Genomic DNA, 19,713 nt, shown 5'->3' on the forward strand with positions numbered 1-19,713 from the left:
CTAAGTTCGACTGTTCAGAGAATTGAAAATCAGAGGTAACCAATTTCTACTTTTTTTTTTTTTGAAGATTTTATTTATTTATTTGAAAGAGAGAGATAGTGAGAGAGAGAGAGCATAAGCAGGGGAGAGAGGGAGAAGCAGGCTCCCCGCTGAGCAGGGCGCCCAAGGAGGGGCTTGATTCCACACCGTAGGATCACAACCTGAGCCGAATGCACACCCTTTAACCCACTGAGCCATCCAGTAGCCCCCAATTTCTACTTTTTTTTTTTTTTTTTAAGATTTTATGTATTTATTTGACAGAGAGAAAGATCACAAGTAGGCAGAGAGGCAGGCAGAGAGGCGGGGGAAGAGACTTAACCCACTGAGCCACCCAGGCGCCCCTCCCAATTTCTACTTTTAATAAAAATATAAGACCATCCAACAAGAGTGTTTGGAATTCCTCCTAGAATCCACAGTATTCAAATTCAGGTTTGCCTACCTACATTTACTCCTCAACTCCTCTACTGATTAGCTGCGGCCCCAGTTTACCTAAAATAGCAGTGGTTTTAAAAATCCACGTTGGTCTGGTGGCTTTGATTCAATCAATCATTGGAGGAGGGGGCCCAGGTTCCTTCCATCTTGTGGCTCTGCCATCCTTAGGGTATGCCCTCTTCTGTGTGGTACGAGGTAGTTCAGCATGTCCACATTCTAGCCAACAGGAAGGATGGGAAGGTATACCCTTTTCTTCAAGGGCAAGACCTTTTAAGTGCTTGCACTTAAACGTCTACTAACATCCCTTTGGCCAGAATTTAGTCAGATAGCTGTAACTCACTCTAAGAGAGGCCAGGAAATAATAGTTTTTTCCCCAGATAGCTGTGTATGTGGCCAAATAGTCTAGTACTCTGAAAGGAGAGAATGGCTAGTCCAAATCAATAACTACTATGGCCTTGAAAATACTTTAAATTATCCATTAATATAGACTATGAATTTTCTTTAATACTTGACCTTAATTCATCCAATAGAGCTAATTTTTCTTTCTCTGATACTAGAGCATGATTCCTCTATTTGAACATCCAAAAAGGGAAATGACTTATGTTTATTTTTATTTTTATTTAATTTTTAATTTTTTAAAAAGATTTTATTTATTTATTTGACAGAGAGAGAGAGATCACAAGTAGGCAGAGAGAGGGGGGGAAGCTGGCTCCCCACTGAGCAGAGAACCCAATGTGGGCCTCGATCCCAGGACCCTGAGATCATGACCTGAGCTGAAGGCAGAGGCTCAACCTGAGCCACTCAGGCACCGCCCCCCCCTTTTTTTTTTACAGAGAGAGAGTGAGGGACAAAGGAAGAAGGAGAGAGAGACTCCCAAGCAGGCTCCATGCTCAGTGTGTAGCCAGATATGGGGCTTGATCTCACGACCTTGAGATCATGCCTTAAGCCAAAATCAAGAGTCAGATACTTAAGCCACTGAGTGGCCCAAGGACCCCAGAAAATGGCTTATGTTTAGGGGCCGTGCTGAATGACATATATGTTTCATTTGTTATTTAAATATATATAGCAGAGTTCTTTTTTTCTCTTCCGGTTCTATTGACATAGTTGACATATAACATAAGATGTATAGCATAATGACTTGACATCCGTGTAGTTAGTTCCTTCAAGGTCATTTCATATGTGATGCAACTTCCCTTTGTTATCTTCATAGGAAATTGACAAGATGGTTTTTGGAGAGAACCTTTTGATACTGTACCTGCCTTCTATTGTGATCACGCTGGCCAATTTTATCACCCCAATGATCTTTGCCAAGATCATCCACTATGAGGATTATTCTCCAGGCTTTGAGATCCGGCTGACAATCCTTAGGTAATGCCTAGACATGCCAAGCAGGTCACCACTTGCCCATGGCAGACCTTGTTAATCACTTGTGGCCCCTTTTCCTGCTGACCCAAGAACAACCCACATGAATGAATCAGAGTTTGCCCATGCAGTGAAATCTCTTTGACGTAAGCATGTCAAAGAGACATGCGGTATTATATTTTTGGTTCACGTATTAGCACATTGACAGCTGAGGGCATAAGGTGGGGCCCTGGGATTACTCAGATGTTAGGAATGACAGTATACCAGCAGGGAAATGAGGAAATGAGACAGCAAAGGGAAGGCAGCTGATAAAGTGTATCTTATTGGGGCTGTTGGCAGCCGGGGCTCGGCCCTACTAGGAAACTGGGTGTTTGGGTGGCATATAGATTAGTGGGTTCCTACCCACCAAGGTGTCTGTCCTGTACTTCATAAGGGTGGCCGGCTCCCGGAGGCATCAACTCCCCATGCTCCCACCTCGCTAGGCCCCTGTGCATGTGCCTTGGGAGGAGACTTACAAGTGCTTACACCAGGAACCTGGGGCATCTGCTGGCTTAGTAAGGGCTGAGAAAGTGTTGCCAGGTCACTGACTGGGTGTGCTGTAGCTGACTGCTTATAATTTGTTGTACTGTCTCTTCTCATTCTAAATAAACACTCAGTTTCTTAAAGAGAAAAAAAAAGAAGAGGGGCACCTGGGTGGCTCAGTTGTTAAGTGTCTGCCTTCAGCTCAGGTCATGATCCCGGTGTCCTGGGATTGAGCCCCGTGTTGGGCTCCCTGCTCAGCAGGAAGTCTGCTCTCCCATTCCCCCTGCTTGTGTTCCTTCTCTCGCTGTCTCTCTCTCTCTCTCTGTGTCACATAAATAAATAAATAAATAAAATCTTTCCAAAAAAAAGAAAAAGAAAGAAAGGACAGCTGTAAAGCAGGGTCTAGGGAGCTAACACAAGTAAGTTTAGAGGACCAGCTGGGGGCTGTGTGAAATAGAGAGTTTCATGCCTCAGATGGCATTTGTATTTTTTAAAGATTTTATTTATTTATTTGACAGAGAGATCACAAGTAGGCAGAGAAGCAGGCAGAGAGAGAGAGGGGGAAGCAGGCTCCCCACTGAGCAGAGAGCCCGAAGCGGGGCTCGATCCCAGGACCCTTAGATCATGACCTGAGCTGAAGGCAGAGGCTTTAACCCACTGAGCCACCCAGGTGCCCCCCGGCATTTGTATTTTTTAAAAAAACTTTATTTTGGAAAATTTCAAACAGAAACGGAAGGTATAATAAGCCTCCATATGCCCATCACTTAGTTTTTTTTTGTTTTTTTTTTTAAAGATTTTATTTATTTATTTGACAGAGAGAGATCACAAGCAGGCAAAGGAGAGAGGAGGAAGCAGGCTCCCCGCTGAGCGGAGAGCCCGACGCGGGGCTCGATCCCAGGACCCCGAGATCATGACCCGAGCCGACGCTTAACCCACTGAGCCACCCAGGCGCCCCACTTAGTTTTGATCATTACCAACCATTTGCTGATCTTGTTTCATCTGTCCCCGCCCCCAACTTTAGCTGGATTATTTTAAGCAAATCTTTTTTCACCCTTTTCCCCCCTTAACAGACCATCATCACACCTCATAAAATTAAGTCAGTTCCCAATGAAGTTGCAAATGACTTTCGAGGATTAGTTGGTTCAAAGCAGGATCCAGACAAAGGCCACATGCTACGTTTGGTTGTTATGTCTCTTAAGCCCCCTTTACTCTTTTAAGAACCCCTACCCCTTTCATTAGGCCATGGATTTGTGGAAGAAATGAATATTTGTCCTGTAGCATGTCCCCTCATGTGGATTTAATTCATTGTTTCTTTGTGTTCTGCATTCTGTTGCCCGCAGTTGCCATAAACTACAGTGTCGATTTTGACTTTTTATTTGATTCCATCTTTAGTTATGGGCCCCTCCTGAGTGGTGCTGGGTGCTCGAATTCCAGCAGGAGGGATAGGCTGTCAGGTGGCATGCTACGTAATGAGAGGAGTGAGCAGATGTGTGGCTTTGCTTTTCCCCCCACTTTTTCATATTTCATTTTTTTTATAGCCAAACAATAGAAAAGCATCTTTCAAAAAAGTTAGCCCACTCTGCCCTCCTGTCTCGAATCCTGCTTCCCAAGGGATCCCTCATCTGTGGGGTTCCTGGTGTTTATTCGCACATTTTGTGTTCTTTTAGAAACAAGATCATATATAAGTGACACTCTGTAACATGCTTTTTCCCCTTCTCAGTATATCAGACGTCACTCAAAGCTCATACTTAAAAGATTCCATTAGTTCCCTTCAGCAATGCATCATGTTCTATAGTGTGGCTATAACATCATGGGTTTAGGAATTCCCAGCTTTCTCATCCCTTTTTCCCTTGCCGTTTAAAAAAAATAGTCGCAAAGTACATACATAACATAAAATTTACCATTTTAGACATTTTTTAATTTGTTTTTCATCTTTTTATTATTTTTTTACTTTTTAGATTTTGTTTATTTATTTGACAGGCAGAGATCACAAGTAGGCAGAGAGGCAGGCAGAGAGAGAGGAGGAAGCAGGCTCTGCACTGAGCAGAGAGCCCGATGCGGGGCTCAGTCCCAGGACCCTGGGATCATGACCTGAGCCGAAGGCAGAAGGCTTTAATCCACTGATCTACCCAGGCACCCCTTGTTTATTTATTTGCCAGACAGAGATCACAAGTAGGCAGAGAGGCAGGCGGTGGTGGGGCACGGGGGCGGGGGGGCTGGCTCCCTGTTGAGAGAACTGGCTCCCACAGAGAGCCCAATGTGGGGCTCTACCCCAGGACCCCAGGACCACAACCTGAGCCAAAGGCAGAGGCCTAAACTACTGAGCTGCCAGGCGCCCCTTCATTTTAGACTTTTTTTTTTTTTTTTTTAAGATTTTATCCATTCATTTGTCAGAGAGAGAGAGCACAAGTTGGCAGAGAGGCAGGCAGAGAGAGAGACGGGGAAGCAGGCTCCCCACCAAGCAGAGAGTCCAATGTGGGGGGGCTCGATCCCAGGACCCTGCGATCATGACCTGAGCCGAAGGCAGAGGCCTTAACCCACTGAACCACCCAGGCACCCCGATTTTAGACATTTTTTAAAAAGATTTTGTTTTTATGTAATCTCCTCACCCAGTGTGAGACTAGAACTCACAACCTTGAGACCACATGCTCCCCTGAATGTGCCATCCAGGTGCCCCCATTGTAGACATTAAAAAAAAATATTTAGGGTGCCTGAGTGTCTGCCTTCCACTGAGCTCATGATCCCAGTCCTGGGATCCAGCCCTGCATCGGGCTCCTGGCTCAACAGGGAGCCTGCTTCTCTCTCTCCCTCAGCCTGCTGCTCCCCTTGCTTGTGCTCTGTTGCTCTCTCTCTCCTTCTCTCTCTCAAATAAATAAAATCTTTTTAAAAAATAAATAAATAAAGTTTAAATTTATTTATTTATTTATTTAATTTATTTATAGAGCGTGCACCAGCAGGGGGAGGGGCCGAGGGAGAAAGAGAGAGAATCTCAAGCAGACTCTATGCTGAGCATGGAGCGTGATATGGGACTTGATCCCAGGACCCTGAGATCATGGCATGAGCTGAAATCAACAGTCAGACACTTAACCGACTAAACCACCCAGGTGCCCCCAGACATTTGTAAGTGTACAGTCCTGTGGCATTAAGTACATTCCCCATGCTGTGCCACCAGCGCTGCTATCCATTTCTAGAACGTTCTCAGAATCCCAAACAGAAACTCTCTGATTATTTGTGGGTTTGGTTTGAAGGTTTTCTGCTCTCTAGCCTTAGTTCCAGGTAGCCCGCCTGCCCTGAGGCTTCTTCCCATCCCCTCCCCTCCCTCTTATCCCCCCGCAGGTGTGTCTTTATGCGGCTGGCTACCATCTGTGTGCTGGTGTTCACCCTGGGCTCCAAGATTACATCCTGTGATAACTACTCCTGTGAGCTGTGTGGCTACAACCAGAAACTCTACCCGGTGAGCCTGCAGGGATGGGGGCGTCCTGCAGGGGGCGGTAATTGGCCGGGGTGGGGGTGGGGAGGTGTGTGACAGGCTCAAAGTCAAGAGAACAGCCCTCAAAGCTATGGGTTTGAATCCCAGCTGATCTGCTTTCCTGCTGTATAGCCGAGTCTCACACAGCAGGCCCTTCTATAGCTTGAACACCAGAGTGTGTGCTGGATCTCCGAGGAGCGTCAGTGGATGGCCTCCAGAGGCAGCAGAACCTGAGCTTAGACAGGGCTATTGGAAGGAGTGTGAGAACCTGGCTTTCTCTGCCCCACGTTGGGCCTCATTTTCTCTTGAACTCTTTGGTTTCAGTGCTGGGAGACCCAGGTTGGGCAGGAAATGTACAAGCTGATGATCTTTGACCTCATCATCATCTTGGCTGTGACGCTTTTTGTGGATTTTCCCAGAAAGTAAGTGTGAGGGGTACCCCTCTGATTTCCGCCTACCCCTCCCAGTCCCTTCCATATCCCCAGTGGAGGCTCCCATCACAGCTGCTCTTCAGCTCACAGAAATCACTGACAACCATCCAAAGACTTAGAGTTGCCTCTAGGCCATTGACCCCATAGTCCATTAGGTGCCCCCTTGAAAGGCAGCAGGAACCAAAATGGCGCTTTCCATGGAGATGGCTTCTGGCCATCAGCACAGCTACTGTCAGGGGAGACCCTCCAGGTTCACGCCCCAGCGCTGCCACTTGCTGGTCATGTGACCTTGGGCAAGCTATTTAAACTTCGTGCTGACTGCGCCACCCAGGCGACTCTATTTTTCTTTATTTTTTATTTTTTTAGAGAGAGAGAGAGAGAGTTGGGGGGTGGTGAGAGGAGGGGCAGAGGGAGAGAATGTAGGATTCCAAGAAGTGGCAAGCTTGGTGATAGGGTTCTCGTAAGCCATTTTCTGTGTGAATGCACGTTACTTTTTGGGCTGAGTGGCAAACGAGCACAGCGACTGCCTGTGTCAACCATTGTCACCACAACCTGGTGAAGTAGGTTGGGTTAAAATTCCCCCACATTCCCAATGAGGAAAACGAACCTTGTCTAACTCATTTGGCCCCCTAGGACCAGGGGCCCGAGATTAACACACACACAGTTGCTCACTGTAGAGTGCCACGTATCAGCAAAAACACTGGAGACAACCTAAATGCCCATCAGTAGGGGCTACACTGACAAATTATAAGGCACGAGAAATGTGTGTAGAAACAGCCTTGATGGGGTAGATGTGGTTCTGTGGTCGGGGCAGGCACTGGCAGTCCAGGTGACAAATTGTCCCGTTCGTGTCCAGGCTCCTGGTGACCTACTGTTCTTCTTGGAAGCTGATTCAGTGCTGGGGACAACAGGAATTTGCCATTCCTGATAACGTCCTGGGGATCGTCTATGGGCAAACCATTTGCTGGATTGGAGCCTTTTTCTCACCTCTTCTCCCTGCCATTGCAACCTTGAAGTTCATTATCATCTTTTATGTGAAAGAGGTAAGGAGAGTGGGGGTGGAGGGAGCTCATATTCTGGACCATTCTTGACCTCCCAAGACATTCAGCAGGTTGTGTGTCTACAGCCCACACACACATCAGACTTATCAAAATTACATCCCTTATTTGGTGTGTATTTTTATTCTGGAAAAAAGACTTGGGATGGATTTCCACATCTTTATAATTTTGAGAGTTTTGTTAGGACTTTTTTTGCTCCTGTGATTTTAATGTTGTTTTTGTAAGTAAATTAAGAGGGGAGCCACAGTTGAGCCATCAGTGGGCAGTGGCATATTTTGGTGATGTTTCACAAAACATCTATTAATTTAAGTTTTATAATTTTCCATTTGGATGTTGGAGCCGATGTATTTATTTTCAGGTCTCAAGTATTTGTGTTGCTCCTCAAATGGCTCACAGTCCCCGAGCATTGTGGCTGAACTAAGTGCTTATTGGGTAGAGTGCTCTGTGAATGACTAATTGATCTGGGCTTATTAACTGAGCTGTTGTTATTATTATTATTGAGGCAATATATGCTCACTATTAAACTATAGACAGGGGTGCCTGGGTGGCACAGTCAATTGAGCATCTAACTCTTGGTTTCGGCTCAGGTCCTGATCTCAGGGTCATGAGATCAAGCCTTGCATCGGGCTCCAGACTCAGTATAGTCTACTTAACATTCTCTCTGTCTCTCCCTCTGGCCCTGCCCGCATACCCCAGGTGCTCTCTCTCAAAACAAACAAATCTTTAAAAAAAAAAAAACAACCTTTATAAACTATATACAGATATGTATACAGTAACTTCCAACCCTTCTTCTGGAGTTGCCCTCTGTTAACAGGCCCCATGCTTACTTATTACCTATTATGCCAAGCCCTAAGGATTCAGAAATGGAGGTAATAATAATAGCATTAATAATAATGACAGTAATATAAGTTGTAAGAATACCATGTGCCCCCACTCTGCTGAACACTGTACACAGGTCATCATGGAATGCTTACACTCATCTTTTGAAGTAGGTACTGATGTTAACCATATTTTACAAATCAGAAAGCTGAAGTTCAGAGAGGTTAAGTAAGTAGGCCCAGGTCACACAGCTTACAAGTGACTCCAGATTTACTTCATTCGAGGGCCTAAGCTCTTTAATCCTTAGGTAAGCAGCACCTTGAATTGGGCTGTACTTCCAACCCAGATGTTTTGGCCTTTGAAGAATGTTCTGGTGCTTTCATGTGGAAACTTGAGTTGGTTGAAAGCACCAAAGGAGAGATGGATGTGAGAAAACTTAGAACTTTCTCCTTTCCCTGAAAATATTGGTCACCCAGTGCTTTTCTGGTGTGTGGCTTAGTAAAGACATGTGGGGGTAACAGAGTAGGTCATGGGCACTGGGCTGAATTCTGACACCACAGGCCTGACCACCCAGCAACCCCTGAACAGGACACCGGGGGTCCCTGGCGCTCATTGCCGTCCAGCTCACAAGATTTTCTGACTACTGCTGAGGTAAGAGCAGCTTAAGGCCCCCTCCCAGTAATGTAGTCTCTAAAAATATTAAGGAGAAATTTTATGCCTATAAATGTACCCTTCACTCCTTTCCACTTGATGTTTCCACAAGTCTTTTTCACCTTGGTAGAAAATTTGCTTTTATTTTTTTTATTTTTATTTTTTTAAAAGATGTTATTTATTTATTTGAGAGAGAGAAAGAGCGTGAGAGAGAGAGAGAGAGAGAGCGACTGACAGAGCAGGAGGAGGGGCAGAGGAAGAAGCAGACTCCCTGCTGAGCAGGCATCCCAACATGGGGCTGGATCCCAGGACCCCAAGATCATGACCTGAACCAAAGACAGATGCTTCACCAACTAAGCCACCCAAGCACCCTGGAAATATTTGTTTTTAATACAGAGGAAAAATAAATATGCTTATAAAAAATTCAAACAAAATCTCTCTTGTTCCTTGTTAGCGTAGATCCATTTAATGCATATTTAAACTCCTATGAAGAATACTTTTTAAAAAACGTAAATGAGGGGGTGCCTGGGTGGTTCAGTGGGTTAAAGCCTCTGCCTTTGGCTCAGGTCATGATCCCAGAGTCCTGGGATGGAGCCACACAACGGGCTCCCTGCTCGGCACAGAGCCTGCTTCCCCCCGGTCCCGCCCCCACCTGCCTCTCTGTCTACCTGTGATCCCTCTCTCTGTCAAATTAAAAAAAAACCAAAACAAAAAAACCCAAAAACGTAAATGAGATCATAGGGCACATTTCACAGTGCCATCGGGGACGTAGAGCTCTCTCAGTATCTCACTGTGCAGATGCCCTTGAACCTTCAAGCAGCCCCTGTTGATCGCTATTTTGGTTGCTTCCAGTTATCCCCACACATTAGCACCTGCAGCAGTAAACATCCATATCCATGTATTTTGGCCCCTTTATTCTATTTTTTCATTGGGATGAATTTCCCCAGGGTTGAGGCCTGGATGAATCAGGTTTCATTTTGATCTAGATTGCTGACTACCCTCTGGAAAAGTCCTACCAGTTTACATTCCCACTGGAATGCATGAATGGGCTCGTTGATCTTCAGGGAAGATAGACTCTTACTTTTTTTTCTCTTTCCTTCTCTCCCTTTAGATGAGTCTTCTTTATACCTGCCGACCCTCCCCCAGGCAGTTCAGAGCCTCCAATTCTAATTTCTTCTTCTTGTTGGTGTTGTTGATTGGGTTGTGTTTGGCCATAATACCTCTGACAATCAGCATGGCACGGTAAATATGACTCTGTTTTCTAGAACATTTGTTTGCTTCTTGGCACATCCCTCTTTTCTGTTCAAGGGTCCCTTGAATTCTTTACTGGCTTTCCTCATGAGGTTCCATCTGCAAAAGTCGGTAAGTCACTCCTGGTTTGGCCAGGCCCACCTTTGTTTTGGAATCTCTCCCTGAATGCTGGAATGTCCTGGTCCACTTCCAGAAGCTGGGCTTACACTGTTGCCCTTGTTCTAGAGAGTGCCAGCAGGTCTGTCCTGCCCTACTCCCTTTGCCTGGGACCTCTCTTCTAATCTCATTTGTTTCTGGTTACAAAAATAAGAAGACTTGGAGTGTCTTCAGTGTGACAAGCACTGTGCTAAGTGCTAGGAGTATAGAGATGATTCAGACATGCCACAAGGAATATAGAGTGTAGTGTGGAATTCGGTAAGAGTAGAAATGCTTAAGACTAAGGATCAAAAATTGGGGGTTCAAGCTCCAGTGACCCTACTTCCTAGGTGTATAGCCATTTATATCAAAGGCCAGTAAACATTTTCTGTAAAGGGCAAGCCTAAATATTTAGGCTTTGTGGGCCATATAGTGTCATTAGCAACTGTTTAACTCTCTTGTGTCATTATGAAAGCAGCCACAGACAATATACAAACTAATGGGCATGACTGTGTTCCAATAAAACTTTATTTATAAAAAACAGATGATGGTTCAGATTTGGCCCATGGGTTATAGTTTACCAATCTCTCTGATTTATTCTCATGCAATTTCATTTCTTCATCTTTAAATTAAAATTCTTAAACTTTGGGGTGCCTGGGTGGCTCAGTGGGTTGAAGCCTCTGCCTTCGGCTCAGGTCATGATCTTGGGGTCCTGGGATCGAGCCCCACATCGGGCTCTCTGATCAGCAGGGAGCCTGCTTCCTCCTCTTTCTCTGCCTGCCTCTCTGCCTACTTGTGATCTCTGTCTGTCAAATAAATAAAATCTTTAAAAAAAAAATTCTTAAACTTTGAATCTGTCTCTCAGATTTTGTTTTTTAACCAGTTTGAGTATATATATTTTTATTGTTTCTTGTTATAATAATAGATGTTATATAAAAAGTCAAACAGTACAAAAGGGTATAAATTAAAGAGAAAAAAAGTGCCACTCATCCTCCCTTCTTGGTCCCATTCTGCCAAGGTAACCACTATTAATATTTTATGAATACTTCCAGAAATTCATATGAACAATGTATTTATTTTTAAAGATTTTTTTTTTTTTTTTGACAGACCACAAGTAAGCAGAGAGGCAGGCAGAGAGAGATGAGAAGGAGGCAGGCTCCCTGCTGAGCAGAGAGCCTGATGCGGGACTCGATCCCAGGATCCTGAGACCATGACCTGAGCTGAAGGCAGAGGCTTTAACCACTGAGCCACCCAGGCACCCCCCTTTTTTTTAAATTTAATTTAATTTTATTTTTTTTAATTTTTTTTAAGATTTTTTTTAATAATGTATTTATTTTTAAAAGACACATATGGAATAATGCTGTAACTCTGACTGACTGCTTTTTTTTTTTCCACTTAATTTTATATTGTGTCCTTTTCCATACCAACATATATAGAACTCTCATTGTTTTAAATGTTTTTTAGCTTTGACTTTTTTTTATATAATACATACATTCACATGACACAAAATTCAAAAAGTATAAGAGTATATGATGGCAATTCATTTTCCAGTCCTATTTCCCAACTACTTAGTTTCTGCCTGGGAACCAGTCTTTTCAGATCTCTGTGTCTCTTTCAGTGTTTTTTTTTTAGCATTCTGTTTTATTAATAGATCATAAATTGTTCATCCATTTCCTTAAGGAATAGTTAGGTTGCTTCCCAGAGTGTTTTTTAACCCATAAAGTTGAGCTGCAATGGAAAATCATACACATAGATCTTTGTGATGTGAATATAGGGAGTTTTTTGTAGGTCTTTTTTTTTTCTTTGTAGGTCTTAATGACAAATTTTTTCCATTGTAATTTTGATTTTCCCTTACTTTTTATTTTGAAAAATTTGAAAAAATAGCAACAGCGAAGACTCCTATACCCTTCAACTAGATGTCCCAGTTGTTAACATTTTGATTTCGCTGCATTTGTTTTCTCTCTCTCTCTGCGCCTACATTTTTTATGGCTGTCATGACCCGTTTGAGATTGTTATGGACACCACAGCTACCTCAATAATAACCTCAGCCACCCCCATTTTGAGATCTGGGGGTACATGGAGAATTGGAGCTAAATACTTGAGCGTGCAGCTTCTAAAAGTAAGAGCATCCTCCTTCCCACGCATCTGCAATAACATTATTGTATGTAATTAATACTAATATTTCTGCCATTTTCAAATTTCTCCATTTGTCCCCAGATAGTCTTTTATGGCCTTGTTTTTTTTTTTTTTTAAAGATTTTATTTATTTATCTGACAGACAGAGATCACAAGTAGGCAGAGAGGCAGGCAGGAGAGAGGAGGAAGCGGGCTCCCCACCGAGCAGAGAACCCGATGCGGGGCTTGATCCCAGGACCCCGGGACCATGACCCGAGCCGAAGGCAGTGACTTAACCCACTGAGCCAGCCAGGCGCCCCTGTGGCCTTGTTTTTAAAATGAGCATCTTTCATGTTTTACCCATTGCTTTTCATTGCTATGTCTCCTTACTCTCCTTTAATTTTATTTTAAGTAATCTCTATACCCAATGTGGGGCTTGGACTCCTGACCCTGAAATCATGGGTTGTATTCTCATCTGACCAAGCCAGCCAAGCGTTCCTCTTTACTCTCTTTTAATCGTGGATTCTTTTTTTTTTTTTTTTTTTTAAAGATTTTATTTATTTATTTGACAGAGAGATCACAAGTAGGGAGAGAGGCAGGCAGAGAGAGAGGAGGAAGCAGGCTCCCGGCCGAGCAGAGAGCCCAATGCGGGGCTCGATCCCAGGACTCTGAGATCATGACCTGAGCCGAAGGCAGTGGCTTAACCCACTGAGCCCAGGTGCCCCATTAATCGTGGATTCTTAAAGGGCGCCTGGCTGGCTCAGTTGGTGGAGCATATGACTCTTGATCTCAGGGTCGTGAGTTCTAGCCCCATGTTGGGTGTGGAGCATATTTTTAAAAAATTAATTCATTTAACAGAATCTTTGATTCTTTGCAGAGTCCACAGTAGTTTCCTCACCTCCAAATTAAGAGATTGGTGAATAAAATCACCACCACATTCTGGGTCTGTTTGATTGTTACCTCACAGCGCCATTTAACTTGCTCTTCTGTGCTAAATTTCCTGTGACCTGAAAGTCAGTCTAGAGACTAGATGAAGTTTCAGGGTCAGCGTTTTTTTTTGTTGTTGTTTTGTTTTTTTAAGATTTTATTTATTTGACAGAGATCACAAGTAGGCAGAGAGGCAGGCAGAGAGAGGGGGAAGCAGGCTCCCCGCCGAGCAGAGAGCCCGATGCGGAGCTCGATCCCAGGACCCTGAGATCACGACCTGAGCCGAAGGCAGAGGCCTAACCCCTGAGCCACCCAGGCGCCCAGGGTCAGCGTTTTTGACCAGAACATTCCATTCGGCCCATAAGACCAGGCAGTTCCTCTCGGGTCACTGGTAACGAGCCTGTGGGTGTGAGAGGACAGACGCTCAGCCTGTGTTCCGTGCCTCACCCTGAGCCCCTGGGTCTATGTCTTGGTAGCATCCCTTCCTCGAAAGCCTGTGGGCCGTTCACCAACTTCAACACCACGTGGGAGGTGGTCCCCAAGACAGTGAGCACCTTTCCCAGCTCTCTGCAGTCCCTGGTCTATGGCGTCACATCGGAAGCCTTCGCAGTGCCTTTCTTCATGATCATCTGGTGAGTAAGAACCGCCTGCACCCCTGCAAGTATTCTCCGTGCAGGCCCATGGAGCCTTCTCTGCTGGGAAATGCGAGCTCACCTGCTATACACTTGATAAGTTACAGAACCTCCCCTCTCCCTCTGCCCCCTCCCTGCTGTGTGCTCTCTCTCCTCTCTCTCTCAAATCAAATATTTTAATAAGAAGGTAGGGGATGCCAGGGTGGCTCAGTCATTTAAGTGTCTGCCTTTGACTCAGGTCATGACCCAAGGTCCTGTGATCCAGCCCCAAGTTGGGCTCCCTGCTTAGCGGGGAGTTTGCTTCTCTCTCTCCCTCTGCTCCTCCCCCTGCTTGTGTGCTCTCTGTCTTTCTCTCTCTCTGTCTCTCTTAAATAAATAAAATCTTTAAAAAGTTTCTGAACCTTTGTGAGGCTTCCTTTCCCATTTTATTTATTTATTTATTTATTTATTTAAGATTTTATTTATTTATTTGACAGAAAGAGAGAGAGATCACAAGTAGGCAGAGAGGCAGGCAGAGAGAGGAGGAAGCAGGCTCACTGCTGAGCAGAGAGCCCGATGTGGGGCTCGATCCCAGGACCCTGAGATCATGACCAGAGCCGAAGGCAGAGGCTTAGCCCACCGAGCCATGCAGGCGCCCCCCCTTTCCCATTTTTAGAATGGGCATCATAATAGTGATTTTTTTTTTTTAAGATTTTATGTATTATTTAGGGAGAGAGAGAGAGAGAGAGAAAGCATGCACATGTGAACAGGGGAGGGGCAAAGGCAAAGGGAGAGGACGAGAATCCCAAACAGGCTTTGTGGTGAGCAGGAGCCTGCCACAGGGCTTGATCTCCTGACCTTGAGATCGTGACCTGAGCTAAAATCAAGAGTTGGGAGCCACCTGGAGGCTCCAAAATAGTGATTCTTTAAGAGGGTCATTGAGCAGGTCTAGTAAGATTAAGCATCTGCCTTTGGCTCAGGTCATGATCTCAGGGTCCTGGGATCAAGCCCCACATTTGGTTCCGTGCTCTGCGGGAAGCCTGCTTCTCCCTCTCCCACTCCCTCTGCTTGTGTTCCTTCTCTCACTCCCTGTCAAAGAAATAAATAAAATCTTAAAAAAAAAAAAAATGATCCTGCAGCTAAAGCACTTAGCCCATTGCCTGCCATAAAAACCCAGTAACCATTGCTGATTAATATTATTATTTACAAAATCACTTGCACTTTGATAAAGAAAGTGATTACTGGGGAGAGAGAAGAGCACTGAATTAGAAGCATGCACTTGAACCCTGTCTCCACTACTTATACATAGAATGTGTCCCCCCTGTGCCTCAGTTTCCTCACCTGGAAAATGAGGTAAGAATGGCACATACCTCATAGGGTTGTGAGAAGAAGGCAATACAGTTAACATAGTGAAATGGGTAGCAGAGGACCTGGCCCTTAGTAAAAGCACAGTAAATGACAGGTGTTCTATATCAAGGTGATAAGAATCTTTTCTGCATAGTGATTCATTTTGAGTGTTAAAGTAATTCTAGGGCCATCTGGGTAGCTCATTTGGTGTCTGACTCTTTTTTTTAATTTTTTTAAAGATTTTAAAAATTCATTTATTTGACAGAGAGAAAAAGAACCCAAGTAGGGGGAGCAGTAGGCAGAGGGAGAGGGAGAAGCAGGCTCCTTGCTCAACGGGGAGCCCGACTCAGGGCTCGATCCCAGGACCCTGGGATCACGACCTGAGCCAAAGGCAGATGCTTAACTGACTGAGCCACCCAGGTGCCCCTAAGTGTCTTAACTCTTGATCTCAGTTCAGGTCTCAATCTCAGGGTCAGGGGTTCAAACCCCACATTGGGCTTCATCCTGGGTGTGGAGCCTACATTAAATAAAAAATAATAATAATAAAATAATTCTAATCATAAATGTACATTGAGGTCTTACTATGTGCTGGGTGTTGTTCTGATTATAGTCTATCCTGATTATTAATGGATTCCATTTTTTGTTTCTGTGTTGTGAATATGCCTACTTGCTAAAATATTTCGTAACCCCAAAATCAGTGCTTGAGGCAAGTTCATGGTCATTTGTGGACTTGCACAGAGTGGCAAAAAATTGGAGTCACCCAAAAATCACTATCTTAGTCTGTTTGGGCTGTTGCTTACAGAAAATACCATAGACTAGGTGGCTTATAACCAATTATTTCTTATAGCTCTGGAGGCTGCTAGTCCAAGGTCAAGGTGTCCGTCTGCGTGGTTAGGTGAGAGCCGTCTTCTGGCTTGCAGACTTCTCATATCCTCACATAGCAGATGGGATGAGCTAGTTCTCTGGGGCCCCTTTGATCAGGGCACTAATCCCATTCATGAGGGCACCATCCTCATGACCTTAGCACCTCCCAAATGCCCCACTTCCTAATACTATCACCTTGGGATTAGGATTTCAAACATGAATCTGGGGGGCACACAAACATTCACACCATAGCACGCATGTTACCGGCTAGAGTCAAACAATGCTCAGTAGTCTGTCTTGTTTCAGCTCTCATACTAAGAGTAAGTGTCCTTTTGTGATCTCTGTGGGGCCAGGTTTCTGGCATTTTGTGCTTTTGGTGGGTCATTTCACTGTTTAAATTGGCCCCAAGCATACTGAAGGGCTTCTAGTCATTCCTAGGTGCAAGAGGGCTTGTGATGTGCCCTGCGAAGAAAATATGTAAGTTAGATAAGCTTCATTCGGGCATGCATTATAGCGCTGGTGATGCCAGGTTCAATGTTAATGAATCAACAATAATATTTAAATAAGATGTCTTTAAACAGAAACAACGTTATATTTTGATAACTTTCTTTCTCAATAAATAAGAAACATAAAAGAGGGTATTGATCAGTTGACAAAAATGTTGTGACCGGTGACTCAAGGAACCTGCCCCAGTTTGTCCCCTAGGGGCACTGGTTCAGAAGTCACTAAGTCAGTGTTCCTGGAGGCTTTATAAAATGTAACTACTACAGATAACTAGAATTGATTGTAGCTGGCATGAATTAACTGTAATGAAATCATTGCAATTATCTCTTGATATAGATAGTCTGACAGTAAAACCCCACCACCATGCAAGAAGAGAACCCGAAAAATTTATTTGTTAAAGGTAGGATACCTTTGATAGAGATTAATAAAATGGCTTGGGGAAGCTATGCAGACAGTCAGCCTGGGATTCTGAGTACCTCAGGATCCAGCTACTCTGTCCTAGGGGGTTTGACTCCAAGCTATGGCTTGGCTGGCACCATCTGGTGGCAGTTGCCTGATCTGGCCATTCTTGCCTTGTGGCCACAGTGTGTTCCAGAAGAGTATCATTGATCTGAACGATTCCATTACTTCTTCAGCCCTATCTGGGGAGATTAGACAGGAAACCACCTCCCCTTCATGGAATGGAATGAGGTTGCCTTCTGTTTTCCTGGCGGCTCACCGTCCACTCCACATGCCCCTGTCCCCAAAGATAATAACTTCAGCCACCCCCATTCTGAGATCTGGGACCACACAGAAGACAGGAGCCAACAGCCAGTTGCTTTTATTCAAAGATCTATTATCCTAGGCTTGTTGTCCCCGGGTTTTACTGTATTATCCTCATTGTAGATGAGGAAGCGGGGGCCAGGGAAGTGATCATTCACAGCCAGTCCCTTCCATACTGAGCTGTCTGGACCATCTCCTTCTCTTTCCCTGTCATACCGTGTGTGCCAGGGGAACAACAACAACTTTTTAATATTGACTTAAAAAGCAAGGCATGAATCAGTCTCTACTACCACTGCTAACTAAATACCCCTCTGGGGCTGTTTCTTATGTCCTCTGCTTAGGAGAGATCCCTTCCTTCCTTCCTTCCTCCCTCCCCCCCATCCTTTTTTTTTTTTTTTAAAGATTTTATTTATTTATTTGTCAGAGTGAGCACAGGCAGACAGAGTGGCAGGCAGAGGCAGATGGAGAAACAGGCTCCCGCTGAGCAAGGAGCCCGATGTGGGACTCGATCCCAGGATGCTGGGATCATGACCTGAGCCAAAGGCAGCAGCTTAACCAACTGAGCCACCCAGGCGTCCCTTTTTTTTTTTTTTTTTTTAAGTAATCTCTACACCCATTGCGGGGCTTGAACCCAGAATGTCACACCCCAGATTTTTCCTTCCTCCCTCCCTCCCTCTTTTCCTTCCTTCCTTCCTTCCCCTCCACCTGTCTGTCCATCCCTCCCTCCCTCCCTCCTTTCCTCCCTCCCTCCCTCTCTTCTTTCCTTCTTTTCCTAACAGAAGTGAACCTGTTCTGGGCAAAATGGACCAGGTTGTTTATCCAACAGCCCTTCAGCTGGCACAGACTCCCTAGTGACCGCTTCCTTCTGTTACAGCCTCATCATGTTTTACTTCATCGCCCTGGCCGGAGCGCACAAGCGGGTGGTGGTCCAGCTCCGAGAGCAGCTGTCCCTGGTAAGGAAGAGCAGGTCCAGAGGGTAATGGCTGGGGACATCTACCCAGGACACCTAAAGGAGAGTGGCACTTTCCCCATAGAGGGGATGGAATGCCGTGGCGTGGCTCACCACTGTTTCCCAGAACTGCGCTGGTGCCAGGCCTTCTCCATCTTCACACAGTCATGGGCTTGTCCATGCCTTCAGTGTGTACAGTGATCACTGCCTGACCCTCATACTGTGCTGGGATACAGTGGTGACAGAGGGAGATGAGACTGCTGAATAGTTACAGAGAAACCATGAATTCCAGTAGCGGGAGCCTCTGTGAAGATAACACGGACGGGAGAGTTAGGTGAGGAACGGCCCTCTGCGGCTGTAGATGGTGGTCATGGAGGGCCTCTTGGAGGAGGTGACATTGGAGCTGAGATTTGAAGGATGAGGAGCCCATTGTGGGAGGCCTCGGGGATGAGAGTAACAGGCAGAGGGGACAGCGAGGCCACTCCCAGGGACAGGTGGCATGACCGGAGAGTCAAGGTGATGCTGGATTGTCCGCTGGGGTCACGGCACAGTGTGAGGGCTCTGGTGACAAGTTTGGGCTTAATTCTGAGTGTGATGGGAAACGAATTACAGTAGCAGTCTGATGTACATTTCTTTTTAAGATTATTTACTATTTAGAGAGCGTGTGCGTGAGCCAGTGCGGGGGAGATTTTGAGAGAGAATATCAAGCAGACACCACAGTGAGTGTGGATCCCGACTTGGGGCTCAGTCTCATGACCCTGAGATCACAACCCAGGCGGAAACCGGGAGTCGGATGCTCAACCGACTGTGCCATCCAGGCGCCCCATCCGTCTGACATCTATTTTTTTAAAGACTGTTGGCTCCTCTGTGGACAAGAGGTTGTGGAGGGGCGAGAGGGCAAGAGGCTGACCAGTCTGGAGGCTGTTACCACCGTCCAGGGGTTGGGATCCTTAACCCTGAGTCTGACGGGTAATTGATGAGGTTGAAATGAAGACATTTGTTTCCAAATATATTGAATGTGTTTTTGCACTGATTTCTACCTTTAGGAAAGTCGTGACAAGCGTTACCTGATCCAGAAACTAACAGAAGCCCAGAAGGATATGAAGAACCGACTGGATGGGCAATGAGGATCCTGCTCGTTAAGCTGAACTTGTGACCAGCCGAGCCTACACAGTCCACCTGGGTTTGGAGCGGAACTTGTAAAATATATTTTTCTGGAGTTCAGGTCTTTCCTGAAGGCAGCTGTCTTCATGCGGGTGCCGTGGCATTGTTTTTGGTGACTGGCCCCTGTGGAAGGCTCTCGTGACTTAGAAAAAGCAGCCTGGTTTGAACCCAAGTGTTTGCCTGTAGACCAACGGCTTAATGACTCTCCCCCAAAACTGAGTTATTAAGCCGTTTAAGCTGTCAGGACAAAAACTGAGGAGGAGAGCCCTTTTATATTTTTCAAAAAGCTCATTTGTGTGGTC

General features: G+C 45.3%; 1 protein-coding gene across 1 annotated transcript in view; it reads left to right on the forward strand.

The window, feature by feature from the left end:
• LOC111156129 (transmembrane channel like 7) overlaps window positions 1–19,480 on the forward strand; it is a 37,459-nt gene extending 17,979 nt beyond the window's left edge. The window contains exons 8-15 of the mRNA XM_022516773.1: window positions 1,682–1,839; window positions 5,692–5,809; window positions 6,149–6,246; window positions 7,112–7,298; window positions 9,895–10,025; window positions 13,687–13,842; window positions 18,173–18,251; window positions 19,294–19,480. Coding sequence (XP_022372481.1) covers window positions 1,682–1,839; window positions 5,692–5,809; window positions 6,149–6,246; window positions 7,112–7,298; window positions 9,895–10,025; window positions 13,687–13,842; window positions 18,173–18,251; window positions 19,294–19,374 — 1,008 coding nt within the window. The 3' untranslated portion in view covers window positions 19,375–19,480. The remainder of the gene's footprint in view (window positions 1–1,681; window positions 1,840–5,691; window positions 5,810–6,148; window positions 6,247–7,111; window positions 7,299–9,894; window positions 10,026–13,686; window positions 13,843–18,172; window positions 18,252–19,293) is intronic.
• The last annotated feature ends 233 nt before the right edge of the window (window positions 19,481–19,713 follow it).

The sequence above is a fragment of the Enhydra lutris genome, unplaced genomic scaffold, assembly GCF_002288905.1.
Source record: "Enhydra lutris kenyoni isolate GAN:26980312 unplaced genomic scaffold, ASM228890v2 scaffoldscaffold45, whole genome shotgun sequence".
Lineage (NCBI taxonomy): Eukaryota > Metazoa > Chordata > Mammalia > Carnivora > Mustelidae > Enhydra > Enhydra lutris.